The 23,120-nt window shown below is 37.7% G+C and overlaps 1 protein-coding gene across 1 annotated transcript; it reads left to right on the top strand.

Moving 5' to 3' along the window:
* Positions 1 to 1,094: 1,094 nt before the first annotated feature.
* Positions 1,095 to 22,651, top strand: LOC149229369 (uncharacterized). Its single transcript, XM_089378577.1, has 6 exons — positions 1,095 to 1,421; positions 5,271 to 5,398; positions 21,193 to 21,374; positions 21,499 to 21,646; positions 21,834 to 21,993; positions 22,205 to 22,651. The coding sequence occupies exons 1-6, from the start codon at positions 1,406 to 1,408 to the stop codon at positions 22,294 to 22,296; spliced, it is 726 nt and encodes a 241-aa protein (XP_089234703.1). The 5' UTR covers positions 1,095 to 1,405; the 3' UTR covers positions 22,297 to 22,651.
* Positions 22,652 to 23,120: the final 469 nt, after the last annotated feature.

The following is a 23,120-nucleotide window of genomic DNA, read 5'->3' as shown; positions in this document are numbered from 1 at the left end:
GCACGATGAGGGGCAAATAATGCGTGCAGTTGCCATAGGAGTACTCCATACAATCATTACAAAATAAGACATGAACCAATCATATTGCAAATAAATGAATTTAAATATTAATAAAAAATAATAAAATTCAATCTATAATGTTTATGGAGAAACTACAAATTTTTTTTTGGTTAAAAACAAAATAACATTCACTCAAAGAAAAAAAATTAAATACATAATACATACCTTTGAAAAAGATACTAAATATTTTTTATGCTTATTTATATTTACCATTCATTTAATTTATATAAATATATTAATAATAATATTATTATTATCTAATTTTAAAGTCACTAAGTCAACACCAAATTAATGTATAAAACCTTTTATTTGTGAAACAAAAGATCCCTCTAATTAATATTATCCAAAAATTTAATTTGAATAACTTTACACGATGTTCCATATTATTTATTCTTAATTATGGTTATTTTTTGACATATATTCCGGATTAAACGGGTTTTATGATAGGCTAATGATAAATATAAGGGAGCACGGGTTTTATAATAAGCTAATAATAAACATAAGGGGGCATTTCTCACAAAGTACATGTGACTCAACACCCCAAAACCAAAACTATTTTTTAACACATCAAATCAAATAAAAAGTGGAGACAACACCAAGGTATTACATAGCCAATCACATTCTTCCAAAGTGCATGCTTACTGAATTTAAGTAAGTCAAAACTGATGTCATCATCGTGGTAGGTGTAACTTAATGAATTTAAGTAAGTCATTTTCTACAAATTGTATAAATAAAACTTTCACATTAGTGCTTATATTATTTATAAATTAGAAAACTATTTAACTAATTATACATGTACACAGATCAAAATTTTAACTTGGATCATTATTATCAACTAAATTAAGGGTAGGTCAAAACTGACCCCAAATTAAATTACAACTTATTACTAAACTATGAATGGAATCTAACTAAATAGGTCAATAAACCCTTCATTGAAGATCCTAAACCCAAAGTACCCAAAAACAAGCAAACCTCATGGGACCAGGGCTTACAATAATAAAATTTGACATAAGGGATATATATAATCTAGTGCTCTCCCCAACCAGGGGACATTTGCACAATAGAGAAGGAAGAGCTGGACACGTGGGAGGTACAGAAAGAACAGATTAAAAGCCAGGAGCCTGGGCTTCATCGAGAACGAAGAAAAATAAGTTCGGTACCTGAGAGGACAAGAATCAGAAAGGGGGAGAAGAAGTTGTCGACAGATTTAAGTGCAGTAACAGCAAATCCTTCCTGGTGTCTGTTCCTTAGTGCAGTAACAATAATCCTTCCTGTGTATCGTTCCTGAATTCTATTTTCATTTGGTTTTCACTGCCATCAGATCGATCGTTCAATAAGGGTCGCCATGGAAGACGATTGGGGTAAGCTCTTCTTTATTCAAGTTTTATTGCTTTCTGTGACGTCTCTGCAAATTTTCTGTATCCAACTTTCATGTATATGCCGCTTTTCAAGAGTAAAGAGCCATGGCGGTTCGATTCACGGGGCCGCCCTTTTTATCGCCCTCGCATTCCTATTTCGTCTGATTTTTTAAAATCCCTTCGAAAGCCGAAATTTGCTAGATTAAAACAAAAGCTCAAAAACAATATGAAATGCATTACCATATGGACTTTGCTAGATGATTAATAGAATTTGGCTACTAGTGGTTGCGTGATCGATCCTCGTAGAGTTTCAATGTAGCCATGCAGCAAATCGCCTGAGATGATAGTCGAAGGGAACCAAGGTTCATCTTTTGGTATTTCAAGTAAAAAGTGCGTGTAATCTGTGGATAGGGTTTATGTTTTTTTATTTATAAATGTGCTTTATTCGTCTTGGGTTTGAAGGGTCCAATTGGCTAATCACGTCAACAAGGGTTGTGTTTTGTATTACAGATCGTTTCTGTTTTGGGGGAATAAAATGCTTCTTTTATTAACAAATAGCAATATGTCGATAAGCATTTTATGAAAAAGGGACGGCTGCAAGCATAATCACCACAGGCCCTACGGCCGAGGGCATTAACCTTGTGAAAAACTAAATTGAAACTGGTTTAATTATCATGTCAAGCATGAACATATCATAGCCCCTTTTATTGTGAGCATAAATGTCAAAAATACAAAATCTATTATGCTACCTTCCATTGCGTTTTATTTTTCTAGCGGAGGGATTGGGACGAGTTTCTGATTTATGCCTTAAACAGTGATCATGAAACACACAAGTAATGTTTGTTCCACATGCACTTCATAATAAGATAAGATAAATATTGTTCTTATCATTGACAATAAGTATGAGTATGTATACAGTCCAAATGGCAAACTGGAACCATGGTATACAATCCAAAATGACAAACTGGAACTACGCATTTCCACCTTTAGACACGTCCTTGAGTGTAGTTTCCAAGTTTAATTTGATAGAATATGAAAGAGACGCTTCTACTAGTGTAGGATCTAGATCTAGATCTTTTTAAGCTTCATTTTTCAACATTCCCTGGTGGGATGTGAAAGGTGGAACTAGAGTTATTTGTTAGATATGTTCTCGAGTGTGTAGTTTCTGAGCTTCATTTGCTAGAAAATAAAACACAAGGTCCTTTTAATGTAGCATCTGAATGTGGATCTAAATTTGTTCCATCTTTGAAAACTCCTGGAATACATCATAATATTTATCAGCCTTGAACTTCAATTGTGACGAAATGAGGATGTGATGTAACGTGTCTTACTATTGATGAAAATCCAATTTATTGAGTTACATTTATAATTTTGTTTTGAAGGGAAATACATATCCTCGGGAAACCTGCTGGGCACTTCCCCTCATTCTGAGGCTGGCACCCAGAATAAACAAGATTCAGCATTCAGCAGAAACTCAAAGCTTTGTCAACATAGGGCTTAAGGCCATTTCAACAAGTATTCAGCATTCAGCAGAAGCTTGAGGCTTTGTTAACATAGGGCTTAAGGCTGTTACAACAATATACTTGTCGAGAGCTTAACATTGTCACTTGCAGGAAATGAACCTGGATGGGGAGGATAAATATTAACAGTCATTTAGCAGAAATTTTTTGAACTAAAGATTCGAGGACCATTTTATCATAGCCCAAAGTCCTGTGCATTTCATCATGGTTGCATAAAAGTTAAAACAATTCTGCCTCAGTGATGCTATTTATGGGTGCATATCCCAACTTCAATATATTTACAACAATTTTTTTTTAATAATGTTTTTCCATGTAACCATTCACCCTACCCTCCATCCAATAGGTAAGGGTAAGTTATTTCTCAGGGCCCAAGAACATTCATGAACAAGGTTTGACGTCATTACAACATTATGCTCGATATGAGCTCAACATGTCCCTTGCTGGAATTGAACCTGGGTGGGCAGGATAACATCATTCTTCCCAAGATAAACCCAATTGACATTCTTTTAAGGTTTTCATCTGTTTAATACTGTGAGTTCTTGTTAGACCAATTCCAAATCTCAAATTGGATCTTGACTTTTGGTAATGATGGGGGACAGTTGATATACAAATGACATGTTTTTGAATAGTCAATAACATGCCGCCATTATATCTTTGATTCTTTTCTTGTGATCCTTAGATCCAGAGCTGACTACTTTGCTTTAAACGTGATATAAAAATAGCTTTGGGTCTTCCAAACAAGTAGCAGCATCGTAGATACTCATTAGATCCCAGGAGGATGAAAACAGGAGTAAAGAACTTTATTGATTTATTTTTTGTAAATCATCTAAGCAGAAATATGTTGGTGTTTTCAGATATGCAATAGAGGCAAATGCCATATAATAACTGATGTTGGCTTCTAAATTGACCAATGGCCTCAGGGCCGCATTGGTCAAGCATTTACTGATTTTTACTTAAGACAAATCTAACTATATTTCAGTCTTATTCTGTCTGAATGACTAGTGTTCATCAGGTTATACCAGAATTCATAATCCAATCCATACAGTAGGCAATAGTACTATTCAATTCCAAACACATCCCAAGCAAAGACATAAGTTTTATGAAGGGAAAGGCATCTAGATCGAGGAAATTACCCATTGTTAAAAAAAGTAACAAGATATCTATTCTAAGCTTAGCTTATTACAGTCATCCTATAACCTCTTAGATCTCTGATAGCATAAACTCAACAAGAAGTTCTTTACTATATCGTACTAGGCAAGTGCCCATGCATTGTTGTTCTTGATAAAAAGGAAGGGCCTTTTTCTAACAAGCTACACATATCAGGATAATATTGCAGTCAACTATTATTGACAATTGTTACCCTCTTATAGGGAAGAGCTTATCTGATCTGCTAGATCTACGAATCTGTTACCATAATGCAGTTAGTGCTCTCCAATTGCTTCTAGCAGGCATGCCCGTCTGCTTGTTGGTGGCTTTAATTAAAGGTATACTTAAAAAACCTAGTCAAGCTGTACAAGTGGGGGGATTAGGGTTTGTGGTATGTTTTTAAAATATTACGCACTTCTTTGCAAATGTTTATAATCATTATTAATGCATTATTCCATGCTTATGTATGCCAGCCAAATTCATGCTGATCATAATCGGTATTGTAATGAATGCCAATCTAGGTGATACAGAATGGTGCATGCTGAACATCAGGCACTAGATTTTGGAAGCAATTTTCTTCCATTTCTGATTGGCCGGTTTGTATTCTCATCTTGTGTGTTCCTGAGTTGATTAGGTGGTTTAGAAAGTGTTGTGGATTCAATCTTTTGCACTATAGCCAAATTTGAAGCACAGGTATCATGCGGCAATCAAATGGAGGATTTCTTATACTACTTGAAAATCTTCATTCTTGACACAATGATTTTCATGGAAGATATGGTATTATCATGCTCTTGTAGTGTGTATTGTCTGGAATAGAAGGTCGATCATGAAATAACAAGAATCATTATCCATTTGTATCTTATACTGTTTGCCATTACAAGCAAAAAGAATGCTATTATTTGGCAGACCTAGGCAAATAGTAAGTGGATTACTTCTGTGTGCCATCGTAAAGACCATCTATTCTTATGCATGTTGGTATGGGCTTCATTTAGAGTTTAATTTAACAGTTCTTCTTGTTGAAACTTCTGAGAGGATCCCTTTCTCATTATTAATGCTATTTCCTATTCAGTGATTTTATTTTGTTTTTGTTTTCTTTCGATGTATGTTTTCTATCATACTTTTTTAAACTTGTTTTTGGTCCTTAGTCAGACATCCTAATTCATGATTGCTTACAAATGATGTTCAGAATCAGAGGATTTTGTACCGGCTGTTCCAGTTGCTGCTAAAGAGAAACCAAAAAGTGTGTGGGATGAAGAGGATGCTGAAGATGAAGAAGTAAAAGAGTCTTGGGAGGATGAAGATCAGCCTGCTCCAGTAAGATTTCTCATGCCTCTCTCTGTAGTGTGAAGTCTACATGCTGGTAGATTAATCCTTTTAATGGAGTGTGATATGGGTGGCTTTGACCCATAGACCAGTTAAGTGGGTTGCCTTTTATCTTGGGAATCATTATGAATAAAATTAGCTACTAGTACAATAGATATGACTTGAAATTTGGGAAAAGCGGAGATAGGATGAGCAAAAGTATCTTTTCACAAGCAATTGAGAATGTTCTCGATGCTCCTGACCCAACCCCCAGCCATCCCGGGTACTCTTTATTTCTTCCTGTTGAAATGGAGTTGTTGGATGCTCTTGACCTGTTGAGGAGTTTCTGGCTGCAGATTTCTGTGTCATCTTAGGGTTCTAGGTCAGTGGTATGTGTTTTCTGTGCATTGGGTGTTCCTTTGTGCCATTGAGGTCTGTTGTCTCTTCTGCACCACTGGGGTTAGCAGCCACCATAAGAGTAGTCTAAAATGCCTGGCAGCCTAGTAACCTGTCAAATGAAGTGCAAAACTGACATCGAGGCAACAGCCTACAATATAACTCAACATACAACTACAATAAACTTCACAATAAAAATGGAGGCCATCTGACTTGCATAGAGTCTGGAAGTCATGCAGCAACAGGGATGATGCCTGTGTCAGGAGGAGGGTCATCCTTGTCTTTGGTGTTGGTCTCCAACCTTCAGGCTTCAACTGTCTGCTCAGGTCTCTGTGATGATAGCTTCCTTACCATTGTTGCCTTGATCAGGCTCAAGAGGCTTTCGAGCCTATAAGATATTTAGTGCTAGGGTCATGAACCTTTTATTCTGTTGAACAAGCAGAGGAGACTAGCTATTGCACTTCATTGCACTCTTGGACAGCATGGTGCCTGGGATGACTCTCAGATATGTGGTAGTGGGTAAAGCAAGCAGGGAGGTCAGAGAGTGATTTCCTTATCATGGTTTCAGGCACATCACCCCAGAATTTAAGTAGCTGGCTTAGTGCAGAATCTCCATTTTGACTTTCCAGGCTGTAAATGGAAAATGTAAGTTTGCACAGGTCATGGCACCATTATACCATGTAATGCTTCTGTTAGGCTGAATGTTTTTGAACAGACGTTTATTTATTTGTTTCCAGAAGAAGAGGATGACTTATATTCTAATCAAGGAAACCAGAATGGTTGTTGAATCATTTCCTCTTTTTTTTTGCATAAATCAGGCACTTGGGCTGTGCAACACCTAGATATTGGAGCTTGTTGCCCAAGGCTAGGTCACACAGGGCCGGAGAGCAGGCAAAGAAAGCCATTATGGGCTCAATGAAAGGCTTCCATACTGTTCTGAATCTGAAAAGCCATGCCTCTGCTTGGGTTTGAGCCTCCAAATCTTGTAGAGTCTGACATCCATAATAGGCTTAGAACAGAGCCATCTATTGCCCCATTGATGACCTTATGTGTTCTGAAAGTCCCCATCCCTTGGGTAAGCAGCACAATTTCCAATTGACTCTGTGAAAGCCTCTGCTTCCTTTTGAATTGACCCGTAAGAATTTCCAACCTTTGGCAAGCATTTAGAGAAGGGGGACTCAGTGGAAAGAATAGTAGACATGGGTCACTGCCAACAGTTTATTGCATTATTGGAATTAGGCAGCCAGGGGCAATTGGCTTTGTGATCCGTTTGTCATTTTTCTTCTCAATTCTTTGAATGATCACAAGCTGGAGTTCTTTGGTGGAGGCTTGAAAAGCAAAGGGGATCCCAATAAATTTGAAGGGCTGAATTCAAGTGCACCCTTATACCGTAATCAAGTTTGGAATATCAGTCTGGTTCTCTCTGTTTTTCCCCTCTGTACAGTCCAAGGCTTCACAAAAAATCTGGATACACTCCATTATGTTTTTCATTAGAATCTGGTTGTTAAGGATGGTCAGAAAGAGTGATCTGCAAAGTGCCTATGCAGTAATTGCCTGGAGTCATCTTTTAGGAAGAGTAATGCCTTTAATCAATCCCTTGGCCATTCCGTTGCATAGATAGCTTATGATTGCAACAGTTATTACATAAACAGTGGGGGGTAAGGGACAAGCCTGTCTAATAGTTGTGAAGAGTCAATTTCTTCAGATTTGATCTGATTGATGGATGAGCATGCCTAGGCCTTTGCAAAGAAAATTTCAATTGCATTTCTGAAAAACTGGCCAAAGCTTAGAGCCTTGCGAATGTAAGGATGAAAGTCATTACACTCTGTCATGGGCTTTCTCAAGATATATCTTGATGAAAAGAGCATCTAGCTTCAGACACTGGGCTCATTCCATTACTTCCCAGATAGCATTAACATTTTATAAAATGCATTGGCCAAGAATAATTCCTGTTTGCTGCAGCCTTACAATCTGCTTGATCTGCATGGTCATTGCTTTTTCTGGAATTTAGTAAGAGACATTGAGCAGGGTTATAGGCTTCCAGCTTTCGGGATGAACCTGATCAGTCTTTATTGATAGTCTCTGAGGCACTGCTTCTGTAAGGAATCCTTGTAGCACTGAAGTGACTTGTATCCTAATTTCTGTTCCTCAATTGGGTACCTTGGCTTAGTAGTGGCCATGCAGTGTGAATTAAGAGCAGACTGATCTTCATATCTGGATAAGTTTCTGAAGGTCTCCTTGACTGAGTGGAAGATCCTTGATCATACTCTTTATTGGGAATTTCATTTTCATTCAAAAAGTTCTTGGTCGGGCTGAATCCAAGTCCACCATTATACCATATGCATCTTTGATTTCCACTGGACTGTTTTCCAATTCCTCGGGGTCACTGCTACTGAAGGGCCATGTCTGCCCAGCTTGACCAGACTGATTTTAATTAAGGGGCAGTTTAAGAAGGTATGAGAGCTATCCTCCTTTGCCTCTAAGAGTCTAAATTTTTAAACATTCAGAACATTTGGATAGACCCTCAAAATCCCTCCTTTTTAGTTTCTATTGGGCTAAACTTTTGTCGCTTCTCTAGTGTGGTTTGCCTGGTTGGGAAAAGGGTGTTGCTAATATAGTCTCGGTCCTTCATCATGATAATAGAAAGCTTTTCCAAAAAAATGTCGCTAACTGCTAACTAGGAGAAAACAGCATTCTTTGGCCATTTTTGGGGCTCCATATTGATATTTCAAAAGGATCTTTGGCAGGCTGGAATTCTTTCACAGGGTAGATTATTTGACTTCTGGAATTCCAAGAGTCTAAACCTGAGAGCTACCCTTATTATTTTGGTCTCCTACTTTTGCGTAGGATTAGGCCGAGTTTCTATTACTTGTGGGAGTGTCGACTCTGGAGAGGATCTAATAGATTTTTATAGATTTCCAATCCATCCCTTCCATTGCTAGTCTAACTCTTTCTAGATCTGGGATGCACATAAGAGGTTGATGACCTGTCCCAAAAAACATACCTGTTGATTAGACTTTTGTTTTCAGTAATGCTATTCCAGATGGTGGTCCCCTTTGGGAATGTGTCTGTCCCATCTGTGAGTATGGTTAACTACCTCCCAGATATTTTCTTTCTAGGATTTTTATCCAGAGACATTCCTGGTCATAGAGAAACACCCAATAGACTATTCATTAGGTCTGGATTTTTCAGACCTGCTCCACTAGCCCATTTTCGTACTGAAACTGATTTCCAGTTTAAAAAGTTGTATCATTTTTCTTAGGAGGCTTCTTGCTAAGGGATTTTTTGAACACTTTTCCATCTCTTGGAGCACTGACCCTGGGGCCATAATGATACTTCTTAGATGGGGATGACTGATAACAGTGTCTATTGGAAGGATTCTTCCTGCAAGGGATAAGTATTTGTTTGTCCAAGGACCAAGATTCTAGTTTCCCTTTTAATTTACTAAGAATACCTCTCCAATTCTTATCTGTGTGCTATGAGTCAGCCAAATGGAATCCATGATAGGATCCGAAGATATTTGGGACCTAGGTTATAGGATCCTTCTTATCAGGCCTAATTACATATTGAGAAAAGCCACAGCAGATTTCTATCAATTATGTCCTGACTAGATGCATTCACAGAATTTTTGATGATTAGAGTATGAAACACTGTCATATTTATCAAACAAATAGTAAAGGTTATGATCTATAGCAGTTTTGGTGAAGCTTAATTTCATTAAGTACTCCTTTCTGTGAGTGCCAAACATGCAGTGCTTGTTGAAGCTTGTACATGGCTTTATTCAACTTGCATACATGGATATCCCAGCTGTGTACCTCAAACCCCTACATTAATTGCTGTACACTTCTTATTTTGCCATTCACAAATGCTTTATCTCCTTTTGATATAAAGGCCAATTGAAATAATATGTAATAGACATAATTACCTTGATAGAAGTGTATGTTGCAACTTGAGCAAAGATTTTGTCATAGTCAACTCCCTCTCTCCAAGAGAATCCTCATGCAACTAACTTGATCATGGACTTCTCCATGCTACTGTGAATTTCATGTTTCACCTTGTATAGCCATTTGGAATTATTTGTTCTCTTCCCCTTTGGTCTTGGTATAATCTTTTGAACATCATTCTGCAAAATGGAGTGATACTCTTCTGCCATGGCATCTCATTGCACTTGCATTAAATTTGCCCTATCAAAAGTTGAAGGCTATGCATCAATGATGGAGGACATCATTGCGATGTAAGTCATAAATTTCTTATGGTGATGGCTCATCACTCACCTACTTGCGTATGTGCTTCCTGCAATGTTTGAGTAAGCTATCTAGTTTCCCTGTTTGTTCTGGAAGGTAATGAGGTCACCTTTCCTTCACTGGAAAATTACTGATCTGCTTCTGACTTCTCTTCTTTCTGCAAATCATCCTTTGGGGCAGCACGATGATCTTCTTTCAGTCTTTGCAAGAGGCTCTTGAGGCTTAGCGGACAATGCATTGTCATCAACTTTCATGTCATGATTTGTCACTATCCTCCTTTGAGATGGAATTCAAACTTGGTAAGCCTTGGAGGTCTCATCACATCCCGCATACACTAGGGAAGGTAGTGTTGGCATGCTTGCCGAGTGGAAAACCCTTGCATACACATGTCTTCTTGATCGTCAAGTTCAACAATCCTTGCACCAAAGCCTTAAGTGTTGAAGTCTGCCATACTGCAAATGTCCAAATCTCATTTGCCAGCTTGAACACCTTAGTAGTGGCATGTGTGAGCACAGCACGTCTTACTGAATTTGCAATTAGCTGATACAAGGCACCTTTTTGGTTCCCTTTGATCACCTGGGGGCATATGAAATAAGATTGAACCAATCATGACCACTGACTCAGTATGTGGCATCATCACCGAACTCCACCTGCATGCAAGTTTTGTTCTTCAAGTTTGGGGAAAGAGTTCTTGTTGGAAGTCATATGCTGTAAAGCTTGGAAATTCCTATTTCCACCTCTATAGGAAAGTTAATGCACCCTGACATGCAAGGGGAATAGTGGGTGCCTTGCATTTATATTTCTGCCAAAGTTGACTTTGGCATGTTAGCAGCAAGGCATCCACTATTCCCCTTGCATGTCAGGGTGCATTAACTTTCCTATAGAGGTGGAAATAAGAGTTTCCGTAAAGCTTTGCCGTCAGTATTCCACCTGACATCAGTGATGGTGTTATGGGAAAGGTATGAGGCAGAGGCTTTTGCACTCTTAACAAGTTGTTTTTGCTGCTGCTGTTTGGCTTTCTATTTCTCAGGATACATATATGCATTGTGGCTAGTGTTTTGACACTTGAAATACCTCGCATGATTGATGTCATTCTTCATTTGGTTCCTTGAACTAGTTTCTTCCTTTTTGTCCCTTGCCTACTTGGGTTCTGGCTGACATTGTGTCTAGCCTCATTTGGTCGATGTGTGTTATGTTATAGATTTCTTATGTTCTGGCTGACATTGTGTCTAGTCTCATTTTTTCTGGATGAAAGCATCCCAAAGATTCGCAGAAATCGGAAGCTTCTCTCATGCTGCATGCACAAACATGGCGAGAACCCATTGAAGCCTATGGGCACCAAATTCTCATCTTCCACCTTGGCCCCGATAGTAGCAAGCAGATCTTGAAGCTTGATGACCTTCATTTGGTAGCCAACTACAACGTATGTTTTGCTTGTGCCTATCAGTAAGCTTATTCTCCAAGAGCATCTTTTGGGAAATATTCACACTTTGGTACAGTGTGATTCAGGCATCAAAGATGCCCTTTATTGAATCGATGATGACTTGCTTTGGCTTGTTCATCTTATTGTTATGCTCGACTAGTTGCACAGGATTATTAATGGAAATGACCTTTCCTTCCTTGAAACCCTAAAAATCAAACTCCTCTAATTGACTCACAGCTTGGCTATACCTTGTATAGCCATTTGAAATTATTTGTTCTTTTCCCCTTTGGTCTTGGTATAATCTTTTGAAAATCATTCTGCAAAATGAAGTTTGAGACTGATTGTCATTGCAAACCCTAAAAACAAACTCCAACAAATAGATCAGCTATAAAGAAATAAGATCTACGACAAATGGGTAGATATCTGATAACCTATCTTTGGTCACAATCAACCTTTTAATCATTGGAAAATCCTGGGCATCTTGCCCAAAAACTTATCACAGGTCCTGGTGCCTCCTCTCATAAACAGAAACAAACTTAAATTCTTGAAGTGTGAAAATCACACCTGCTGAAAACCCTCTATTAGATCCCTCTCACAGGAAGTGAGTCTTCCTATCCATGAAAATCTTGCAAGGTTTTAGATTTTCTGATGTGATAACTGTTAGTTTTTCTAAACCATTGTAAACAAACTTCACACTAAAAGAATTTGTAACCTACTAGATAGCTGAAATCTGAGAGCCATCCAATTCTGTTTTACTAAAGTCTACAAAAACAAACTACAGTAAAATTCTGAATTGAAATATGCTACAAGGATAACAATCAACTAATAGATTGTTTGTTGCTGAACTGAATGAATTAGATCCACACCCCTTCTTTTTATAACAGTAAGGAGGTCTTGTTAGGGTTACAAAAATAGATCTTATCTCTAGATATACTGTGCCGATATCTCTGTGTAAGGTAAAGTCTGTAATTAGTGTGTTCCAAGTAAGAGATAAGGTTTCCTTCAGATCGACACCCTACCTACGAGAGTGCTTGCACCTAAGTGAACTTAGACTTGAGCTAAAATCAGAAAACTGCTGAATAAAATTGAATGAACACATGCAAATTGTTGAGGAATCAGGATAACATGCAAACAGTTGAGGATATATTGTTGGGAATAGAACACAAAGACTCCTACATAATTTAATGTGCCATATTGGTGAATCTAGAAGAGAAGAAGTGTGCTCTCATTGTCCAGTTTAAACTGCTGTTACTGAAGGGCCTTATTCTGTTCACAAGTGTACCCAGTAGAATCATTTTCAAGATACAATCTGGCTTTACAACTTGCAGTGTTGGCTGCCATGTAGTTTTCCTCTGAACTCAATGTCGCTGAAGCTTACTTTCTGCTGAACTAGGAAATCACTCTTGAACCCAAATTGAAGCAACACCTTGAAGTACTCTTGTCACCTGCATTTCCTGCCCAGTCAGAATAACGATTTCATGCAACATCAAATTGCCATCTTCTGTATATCTCAGACCATAGTGCATCACGCCCTTCAAATATTGCAGCACATTCTGATAGCTATTTAGTGAATTTGTGTTAACTAGATACATCAAGTATCCAATCAATTATCTATATATTAAGGATCTAATAAATCTTAATCTAGAAGAGCGCTCAATAGCGGTCATGTGCTTACAATTCATCATATGTATCCATTTTAGGATTCCAAGAGTGTATTTTCATAACCCAAGGAAAAGCTCACCTATACTGTGCCACATCTCTAGAACCAAGAAATAGTGCATTAACCCATTGTTTGTCATGTCAAACTCTCGCACTCGCTCAGCCTTGCACCCTTTGGTAAACTTCTTTGAACCACTTCTAAGTATCAAAGCTACATATAGGACCAAAACAAGTGGATCAGATTTGTCAAATAATTAATAAAAGTTAGGATCTATAGTACTTTTGGTGAAGTCCAAACATAATAGATAGTCAGCAATCTTGGAGTAACAAGCATGGGGTGTTTGCTTTAGCCCATAAAGGATTTTCTTCAACCACACATGGGTATCTCACATATGCAATTTAAACCTTTTCAGTGAATTAATATGTACTTCTTCCTCAGTCAGGCCATTAAGGAATGTTGTTTTAACATGCATTTGAGATAATTTCCAACCAAAAATAGATGGTAAAGGCATAATTGTCCTGATAGAACTTAGAAGTATGCATGACAACTAGAGCAAAGGTGTCTTCATAGTTGGCTTCCACTCTCTAGGAGAATCCTCTAGCTACAAAACAAGCCTTGTACTTCTCTATGTTGCTATCAGCTGCATCCTGCACCTTGCCACTTGGAATCAACCACTGATTTCTTCATGATGGAGTTGTATTCGTCCATCATGGCATTGTGTTATACATGCACACCTATCACTGCCTCATAATTGGAAGTCTCTGCATAGTTGATGGAGGACATCAATGCAATATATCTGGGAAATTTCTTAGGAGGATGGCTTAGTTGAAAATAAGTTTTTGGATCAGCTACTTCTATGTCTTGTAATGTTTGTGTAAGCCACTTCAACTTCCTGGCTATATTGGGTGGTAACACTATCAACTCCTTGAAACTTGTGGATCAAGACTTGGAGCAGTAAGTGTTGCTCCTCCTTAATTACTCCTTGGACTTGGAAGATAAGGCATCCTCATTAACCCAAGTGTACTCTCTCTAGCCAACTAGAGTACCCTTTAAACTTCGTACTCTTCTTTGTTGAAACACAAATGTAAACTAGACTCTCAAATACCTTGAAATGAGAAATATTTGGTTTCTCCCATGTGAAGGGTTCCTGTGGAGTCTTGTTCTTGAACACCCTGTGAGGACATCTCTTTTGTCCTAAGTTACCAGGATTCGGATCCGGATCCGGATCCGGATGCGGATACGGATCCGGATCCGGATCCGTCAGATTTTTTAAAAGCCAGGATCCGGATACGGCGGGGAAACGACATGTATATTATATAATATGGAAAAGGCCACAATATTCATGGTTACTGGTCTAACGTCTGTTGATACAATCTGAATATCTCAGCATGCAGCTACATCATTATGTGTAGACAAAATTGGCCATCTAAAAATAGCTTGTATGTGGTATGTAATAGGGGCAACTTCCACCCTCACAACATACTTTTAGGCCTTGAGCCATTAATATGTCTCCTTACTTTCAAAGAAGATAAACATTAGCAATTATAATTTGCAAAAATACAAAATTTTAAATATATAATTATATTTCATGCGATATTTAATAATAAATATATATTTTCAATATATGATATAATAAACTAATATATTTGATTTAATAGATATATATAAATTTTAATATTTCTATTTATAGTGCAATATATAAATTATAATATAAATATAGAACTTAATTCTAAATTATAATTTTTTTAAAATCTAAGTTTGAATCTTATATATATATAATTTTAATTTAGAAATTAAAATATAAATATAAAACTTAACTTTAAAATACCAAATTTTAAAATTTAATTAATATATATGAGCTTACAATATTATAAATTTTAATTTGTATAATATATCTGTATTATTATTATTATATGTTATAAATTACATAGTTGTTAATATTAATAAGTTATATGCTGAGTTCATTAATATATGAGCTTACGATATTATAAATTTAAATTTTTATAGTATTATCTGTATTATTATTATAAGTTATAAATTATATACTTATTAATCTTAATAAGTTACGAGTTGAGCTCCCGACATCTGAACGTAAATAATCTCTAGAACATTAATAAATTTTCCGTGTCTCCAAATGTCCGCATGTTCCAACGAATGGTTAGCCCTTGGTTTCCGATACCATAGTATTTCTAACATTACTGATATGTTCCATTGGTGACGGGATGACCCAGAGAGGGTGCCCGCCATGGTGGCTACAACAACCCACGAATGCATTTTACTAGCCAGGTATTAAGCTAAGTATTATTTGGGAAATAACCTCTTCCGTGAGCAAATAGACCGAAGCTAGGTATTTATTCAGCGAATATTAATAGTGTGTTAATTCAACAAATATTAATAGAGTATTAATTCAGCGAATATGAACTTCTCCCGTTAACAGAGTATTAATTCAACAGATATTAATAGAGAATTAATTCAGCGTATATGAACTTCTCCCGTGACCAAAGGGACCCAAAGTTAGGAATTAATTCAATGAATATTAACAGAAAATTAATTCACTGAATATAGGTATTTTTGTGTTGTAAAAATCCCAAATTGCAGGAACGCAGTTTGAATTTCGGGGTGCACATTATCGTGAAGCAAACATTTTCATATGGGTCCCTAGGCGGATCCAAGCGAATCCGGATCCGGATCCGGATCAGATCCGGGGATCCGCGAATCCATCCCCCATGGCTGACGGATCCGGTAACATAGCTTTTGTCTGTTGACTGCAATACAACATGCTTCTGCTGAAAGGAACATGGGTAGGGTAGATCTAAAGTCATGAACCATAGACTTTGCAGTTTCCACTGTAGACCCGCTCTTTTTCTTAGCAACCTCGTTTTGCTTCTGATTGTCAGGCACTGCATGTAATAGGTGAACTTGTTCTTCAAGAGCATCTTCCTGGATACGTTCACACTATAGTACAGTGTTCCCAAGGCATCATACATGTCTCTGGTAGCCTTTTTTGTGGTGAGATGCGGGATCCGGTGATCCTTGATCACATCCTTCACATCCTTCATGTTTACCGACTTCCTGTTGTTCTACCAGATCTTTGGGATCTATAGGCACTGAAACCACCTCCTCCACAAGGTACCATAAGTCTGCCATTTTCTGGAGGTTCTGCAATCTCAATTTCCACAATGCAAAGTTGGATGTACCCTCCAAGAAGTGACTATGTAGCATACTGGGAATTGCCATTGGTGTAACTGCTCCAAACAAACTACAATTTACAATCACTGGATCAGAAATAGGGTTTCACACACCCACAACCCTTTCCAGGTGCACTTGCTGGTTACTGACACAACTCTGCTTTGATCACTGAAGTTTGGACATACAGTTCACTGCAACCCTTCGACAACCCACTACGTGAGACAGCTTTCCTCTCCATACACGGAATCTGGAAGATTTCAGAAATTGCACTCTGATACCATGTTAGTTTTTTCTACTAGAGTAAGAAGAATTTGCACTACAAGGTTTCCTAAACTACTAGATTTCTGAAACCTGAAAGCCACTCAAAATCTAGTGTTTTAATAATGCTAAAGTTTACAAACACACTGCAGAAAAATTATAATGGAATCTAATAAATTATGAACTGAAATCTGCTACATGGAAAATAGCAAAACTAATTCACTGCTTGCTGCTGAAATGAATGAATTAGATCCATACCCCTACCTTCCTTCTATAATAGTAAGGAGGTCTTGTTAGGGTTACATAATAGATCTAACTCTATCTACCACACTTTTATCTCTGTATGCGGGAAAATCTTTGATTAGCGTGCTCCAACAAACGGATAAGGCTTTCTTCAGATCTGCGCGCTACCTATTTGACTGCATGTGGTGCCTAACTGAACTTAGACTTAAGCTAAAATTAGAAAACTGCTTACTTGAATTGAAGTAACACATGCAAACTGCTGAGAATAACATGCAAATGGTTGACGATAGATTGCTGGAAATAGAACGACAATCACTTTATTATAATTAATGTGTTATACTGTTGAATTTAGAAGAGGAAGTGCACCTTCACTATCAAATTTTAACTGCTGTAACTCAAGAGCCCAGATCTGTTCACAAGTGTGCACAGGACTATAGAAGACTATGTGAGGTACACACAATCTAACAATACCATGTTAAATTTTTAAGTTATAGTTCAGATCTGCACTACAAAAATTACAACCTACAACTACAAATTGAAACCCTAGGAACCACCTATCATCTGGTAAAAACAATATTTGGTTTAATTAGGGGCTGCACCATTCCTTCCACAACCCTAAAGATAAAACTTTTCTAATAGATTTTGCAGCTTGTACTTCCACGGTATAAATTTATAAGTGACCTTTAACATGTATCACTTAGAGATTGAGACTGGTCATGGTTGCAAGCCCTAAAAACACACTTAACAAATAGATCAGTAACAAAAGATATCAGATCCGTCAGGTCAAACTCAACCTTCTAATCACAGGTAATTTTGGCCCTCCCACCCTATAATCCATCACAAGTCCTACATCTGACATGCATAGATCAGTTCCAACAACTGAAGCTCGGGCATCCTGGGAAGATTTCAGATTCCAATGCAATGTTTAATTTTTAACTCAGTTTGGATTTACATCGAATATTTACAATCTACAATGACAAACTGAAAGTCTAGCAAAACCACCTAGATATGTATCTGCTAACCAATAATTGGTGAAATTTGGTAACATAAACACTGTATTCTATGAGCTAACTCAAAACAATAGATTAGGAACTGTTTTACATGAATCTGTTTTCTGGAAATTCAAGACAACAAGCACAATATCAAGTGGAGTATGACATTACTCTTTTTCAAGGAATTTGCTATAGTTTCTGTTGCATAACACTGCTGCTTACCACAGTGTCATATCATTTTCTTTCACGGCAGAGGCACACCTATAGCAGTTCGGATTCCTGTGCAGGGTACTTGTGTAGTCATGATGCGGACACAGTTGAGGGGAATGAGGCCACAACATTAGGTTGTCTGGGCTATTGCGCTATAGTTATGTATGAGAGAGATTAAGGGGGCACATTGGAGGTATGTGCCAACCTCGTCCACTTAGTTTGCTTTTGTTCTAAAGTTAGCTTAAGCAGATGAGCCAGGAAAACTTCCAGTTTTAGGGAGGGTGCAATTCAGTAGGCATAATTAGGTTAGGGTTTTGCTTTTCTAGGTGTCCATAAGGATGGGCTGTTTCCCCCCCCTTCTCCTTTAGCCTTCCTTACTTATAAAGACGGTAGGGTGGAGGGTGGAGGTGTAATGATTTAGTTGTGTGCTAGTAATTAACAGGGTATTTTTGAGATCTCAGTGTGTTTTTCTAGATTTAATGAAAAACAGGGAGTTGCCGAGTGTGCTGCCCTTCAGTGATTGGGATGACTTGGGCCTATGATAGGATGTTGCATGTGATACTCGATTAGCTTAATTGATAGGAGTGTTGAACTGCACTTGTGATAAGCTGCAGTTCGGATCTTTCCTCAGGCAGATTTGTTTGGTATAGTTGTGTTCCAAGAGTTGTAGGAATGGCTACATGCAGTCTCAGAGAGTGTCACATGTTAACCAGAAGATGCTACGTAAGAGCAAGTTCATTGACACTTGCATGAGTGACAGATATGGTGGCCAAACACTTGATGAAGAAATATCACTGAGCTTCCAGATCAACCCTCTGTTATTGAGGTGAAAGTTTCATTTGTCCGGAGACGTGTTTGTTTGGTGTGATGCTTGGGAGAAGTGTCATACGTTTTAGAAGCTTTGGTATGATTTCATCCAGGAGGAGACTAACCTAGAGTTTGTTTTAGTGAGAGTGGAGGAGATCAAGAACCTTGCCTTTATCTTGCAGATGAGGAGACGAGGCAAGAAAGGAGGACATGAGAGGAAGAAAGTTAGGTAGCAACAAAAGGAGTTTATAGGAGTGGCTATAGGATTCTCTTAGCCAGAGGGAGTTGATCTTGTTGAGGTCATCTTTGCTTTGAGGTGCATAGGTGAGGTACCCATGAATTCAGATTGAAGAAGGCTCTATATGGTTTTGTTGCATGCAGCACAAGTTTGGTATTTTAGGATCAATGAGTTTTTACTCAAGTTGGGCTTTTCCAAGTTTAGTGCAAATTTTATTCTTTATTTGATATGTTTAATTCACTTATCTTGGCCCTGTATACAGATGAGTTTGTAATTGCATAAAGCCATGAACAACTCATCTTGTGATGTAAGAAGATTTTGACTAATGAAGTTGATGTCAAGGATGTAGGAGGTTTCCATGTTGTTGATGAAGTTTTTCTTGTACGAGGTATCTACACCATGAAGATGAAGAGATTTCGGAGTATAAATAGGGAGCATTGATCTGAGGTTAATTTATCTATGTTCATAGATGGTCAACATGATGAGGAAACCCCTAGCATAGGGCAAGTTAGAGATGCAGGAGGAGACTTTTTCTAGTGGCTATAGGATTCTCTTAGCAAGAGGGAGTTGATCTTGTTGAGGTCATCTTTGCTTCAATTGTCGAAGGTTTTGAGGTGCATAACTGAGTTACCCATGAATTCAGGTTGAAGAAGGCCTTATATGGTTTTGTTGCAAGCATATTAATTTTAGTTAACAATGTTATGTTCTATGCTTAGCACAATTACTTCAATGTTCCTTTCGCAGCCCAATGACAATTCCAATTTAGTTTTCCAATAGCAATCACATTAACCATAAATCACATGGCAGTAACTGTAGATGGAACATAAAATAAAATGCAGAAGACAAACCAAGACAAGAGGACACCAATTTGGTGGATGCCACGGAAAAACCCCAAAGAGAGAGTACAAAAAGTCAAAATTGACTTGCCAAATCAAAGTCAAAACAACCCTGTCAAATTTGCAGTCAACTGCAGTCAAATTCAGTCCTAATAAAAGTCAAAGATGGTCAACGCAGCAGAAAAACTTTGCCTTTGAAGCTCAGTCAAAAGCAGTCAAACTCGTTTCCAGCAGAGGTCAAAATCAGCCCAAAACAGTCATAAAATCTGTGGTCAAACTTGGTATACCCAAAGTCAACCCTGTGGTCAAACAGGCCTGCGGTCAACGCAGGTCAAAGTGCTCCTTTTGCCTCGGTTCGGTACCTCACAGTAAGCTCTTAGAAAACACACTAGCTCTCTATATCACATAGGCTGTTAAGCTAATGCACCCGTAAGCTCTTCTAAAACACACTAGCTCTCTATATCACATAGGCTGTTAAGCTAATGCACCCTCTTTTTTTATAGACTAAGAAGACTGGGTGTGTTTAAAGCACCCATCTAGGCTGGCATGCCTATCATGGAAGATAATGACTCTGGCAAAGTAGAAATCGTAAAGAGCGTTCATATATCAAACTAATAAAAACAAACTACCCTCATGAATTTTCACCCTTACAAGTGTGTCCCCCTCTTCAGCACTGCTATCAAACTAATAAAAACAAACTACCCTCATGAATTTTCACCCTTACAAGTGTGTCCCCCTCTTCAGCACTGCTATCTCTGCCGCTGTTTGCTCAAGCTGAAGGGAGAACTTTGGAGCAACAGAAAAAAATTCTAGCACTATTGGAGACTTATGGTCACACATTCCAAAGCACGATCCATGTAAAAGAGTTTTAGAGCAAAACTGTTGAAATTTGACAGTTGGATCTACAAAACAAGAGTCTTGTGAAAGAAAAACTGCCACATCGAAGTATAAAATGAAGCTCTTGTTTCTTTACCTCTTCCTGCTTGATTGCGCTCCAAATGTTTCCAGCACAAGAATCTGAAATTTTTGATGTTAATGTAGAATGCACTAATAGGTTACGGTTTCTTTGTAGGTTATATTGTCTTACCGGTGCATGTAAATCTAATTGAAAAACTGCCACATATCAAGTATAAAATGAATCTCATTTCTTTACTTCGTCCCACTTGATTGTGATCTAGATGTTTCGCCACCAGAATTTTAATGTTTAGATGTAGATGTAGAGTAGCGGATATTTTAATCTATTTTATGGTTTCTCTGTTTGTTATCTTGTGTTACCTTTGCATGTAAATCTATTTATATTGGGTGGTCAGGTATTGAAGCCCGAGCCAGAAACTTCTGCAGCAAAGCCTGAAAAGAAGAAAGTTAGTGAAGGAAAAGGGAAAAATTCAAAAGTTGAGGATGGAAGTAAATCTTCTGAAATCAAAAGGAAAGGTGCAAAAATTGAAGATGAAAAGCTTGCAGATCCATTGGCAGAGAAACTTCGTCAACAAAGGTGCTTGTAATGCCGTTAATTTTCTTCCTCGACTGTAGAAATATTCTTGGACCTTGAGTACCGCAATCATTGCTGTAGATTAAGCCCGTTTTCATGTTTCATGTGCGTGCTTGTGTGACAACAGGCTCGTGGAGGAAGCTGACTACCAGTCTACTGCAGAATTATTTGGTAAACGCACCGGAGAGAAGTCGTTGGACAACTTTATTCCAAAATCAGAAGAAGATTTTGTAGAATATGCGGAGCTTATTGGACATAAATTGAGGCCGTATGAGGTATTTAATGGGTGCATTTTCTCTCGACTATATACTGTATAATAAATACTAGGGAAGCTTGATAATCAGCATTGCAATTTAAGTTGGTACCCTCGCAATCATGTTAATAATCTAGAGAATAATCAGTGGTTTCCAAGTTGTTTTTAGCTCTTTATAACTGCACTTTTGGTTTAATATCATATTGCAGAAGAGTTTTCATTATCTGACACTTCTGAAAGCTGTGATGCGGCATGCAATGACTGATCTGAAAGCCGCAGATGCCAAAGAAATAGCCTCATCAGTGACAGTCATTGCAAATGAGAAACTGAAAAGGGAAAAAGAAGCCAATGCAGGGAAAAAGAAGACTGGTAAATTTCTTATAGTTTATATAGGATATTTCTCGAGATTTGAATCTTAGTCTTAGCTTTTGTGGGAAAAAGGAAACATGCTTCTATAAGTTGTACGTGATGTTATGTTGATTCCATTACACGTTTTATCGTGAGAGCTTTGATTGAAATAGTATCAAGCATGACAGTTTTGCCAAACCCTTTTGCTGAAGGAACTTCTTTTTGGTTGCAGGTGCAAAGAAAAAGCAGATACATGTTGACAGGGAAGATGAGGATCCTTACGTTGGAGTTTATGATGATGCTAATGACTATGATTTCATGTGAAATTTTAGCTCTCTGGTATATATCCAGATATATTGTATTTTTGATCTATGAGCCCAAACCTTTTAACGGTTTGGGAGAGGCATGCAGCTTCAGATTTGCAGTTTCACGAGTGTCTTACATGAGGGCTTACCTTCCCAGGTTGAATCTTGGCACAATTTTGAGAATAAAGGAAATTCAAGATGAAGTCTTCTATTCTTTATGATTTAAATGGTAGGATCAGTTGGGATATTCTTGGCCAAGTGAACGAATTGGTGTAAAAATAAGTGTCTTTGTCGATTTATTTGGACCATTCTAGTATGGATGCTACTTATTATTCTACATGGGTTGTATGTGCAAATTGATCGCAATTTACGTCTCCGAAGTGCTGAAAGTCTGCTTTTATATATTTCTTTAGATGAGAGTTGTTTGCTGCCATAGGCTTGAAGTAACTGTCCTATAATTTATGATATATGCCAAAATTAAGGGGTCCAAGTAATATATTTAATAATTCTCTGAACAATGTTTCTAATTTATTTATAATATTTCTTCATCGGCCTTCATCGGCCTGCTCGGAGTGGGCAGTGGTAATGTTCTGAAAGTTTCTGTTCTTGTAATTTACCATGTATGCGTGAAATTAAGGGATCCAACTAAAATAATCCTCTAACAATGCTTATAACTTATTTATATATTTTCTTGGTCGGTTGACAAAATTCAGTATTTCTCGATTGTCCAATACATACACGATCACGATGATGATATAGAGATCAAAACAAAAACACATGACCAAGGAGGCTATAAATGGCCTCTACAGTACTGATTGTCCAATACATACACGATGATGATAT

Source organism: Pinus tabuliformis, chromosome J (genome assembly GCF_031772625.1).
Source record: "Pinus tabuliformis cultivar Carrire ecotype Pingquan chromosome J, CPIR1, whole genome shotgun sequence".
Lineage (NCBI taxonomy): Eukaryota > Viridiplantae > Streptophyta > Pinopsida > Pinales > Pinaceae > Pinus > Pinus tabuliformis.
This window is presented reverse-complemented; position numbering and strand designations above follow the sequence as displayed.

Bases quoted from the DNA above. Each gene is read 5' to 3' on its own strand.
- LOC149229369 (XM_089378577.1), top strand. The intron at 5,399-21,192 runs GTAAGATTTCTC...TTGGGTGGTCAG, and splicing joins ATGAAGATCAGCCTGCTCCA to GTATTGAAGCCCGAGCCAGA. The intron at 21,647-21,833 runs GTATTTAATGGG...ATCATATTGCAG, and splicing joins ATAAATTGAGGCCGTATGAG to AAGAGTTTTCATTATCTGAC.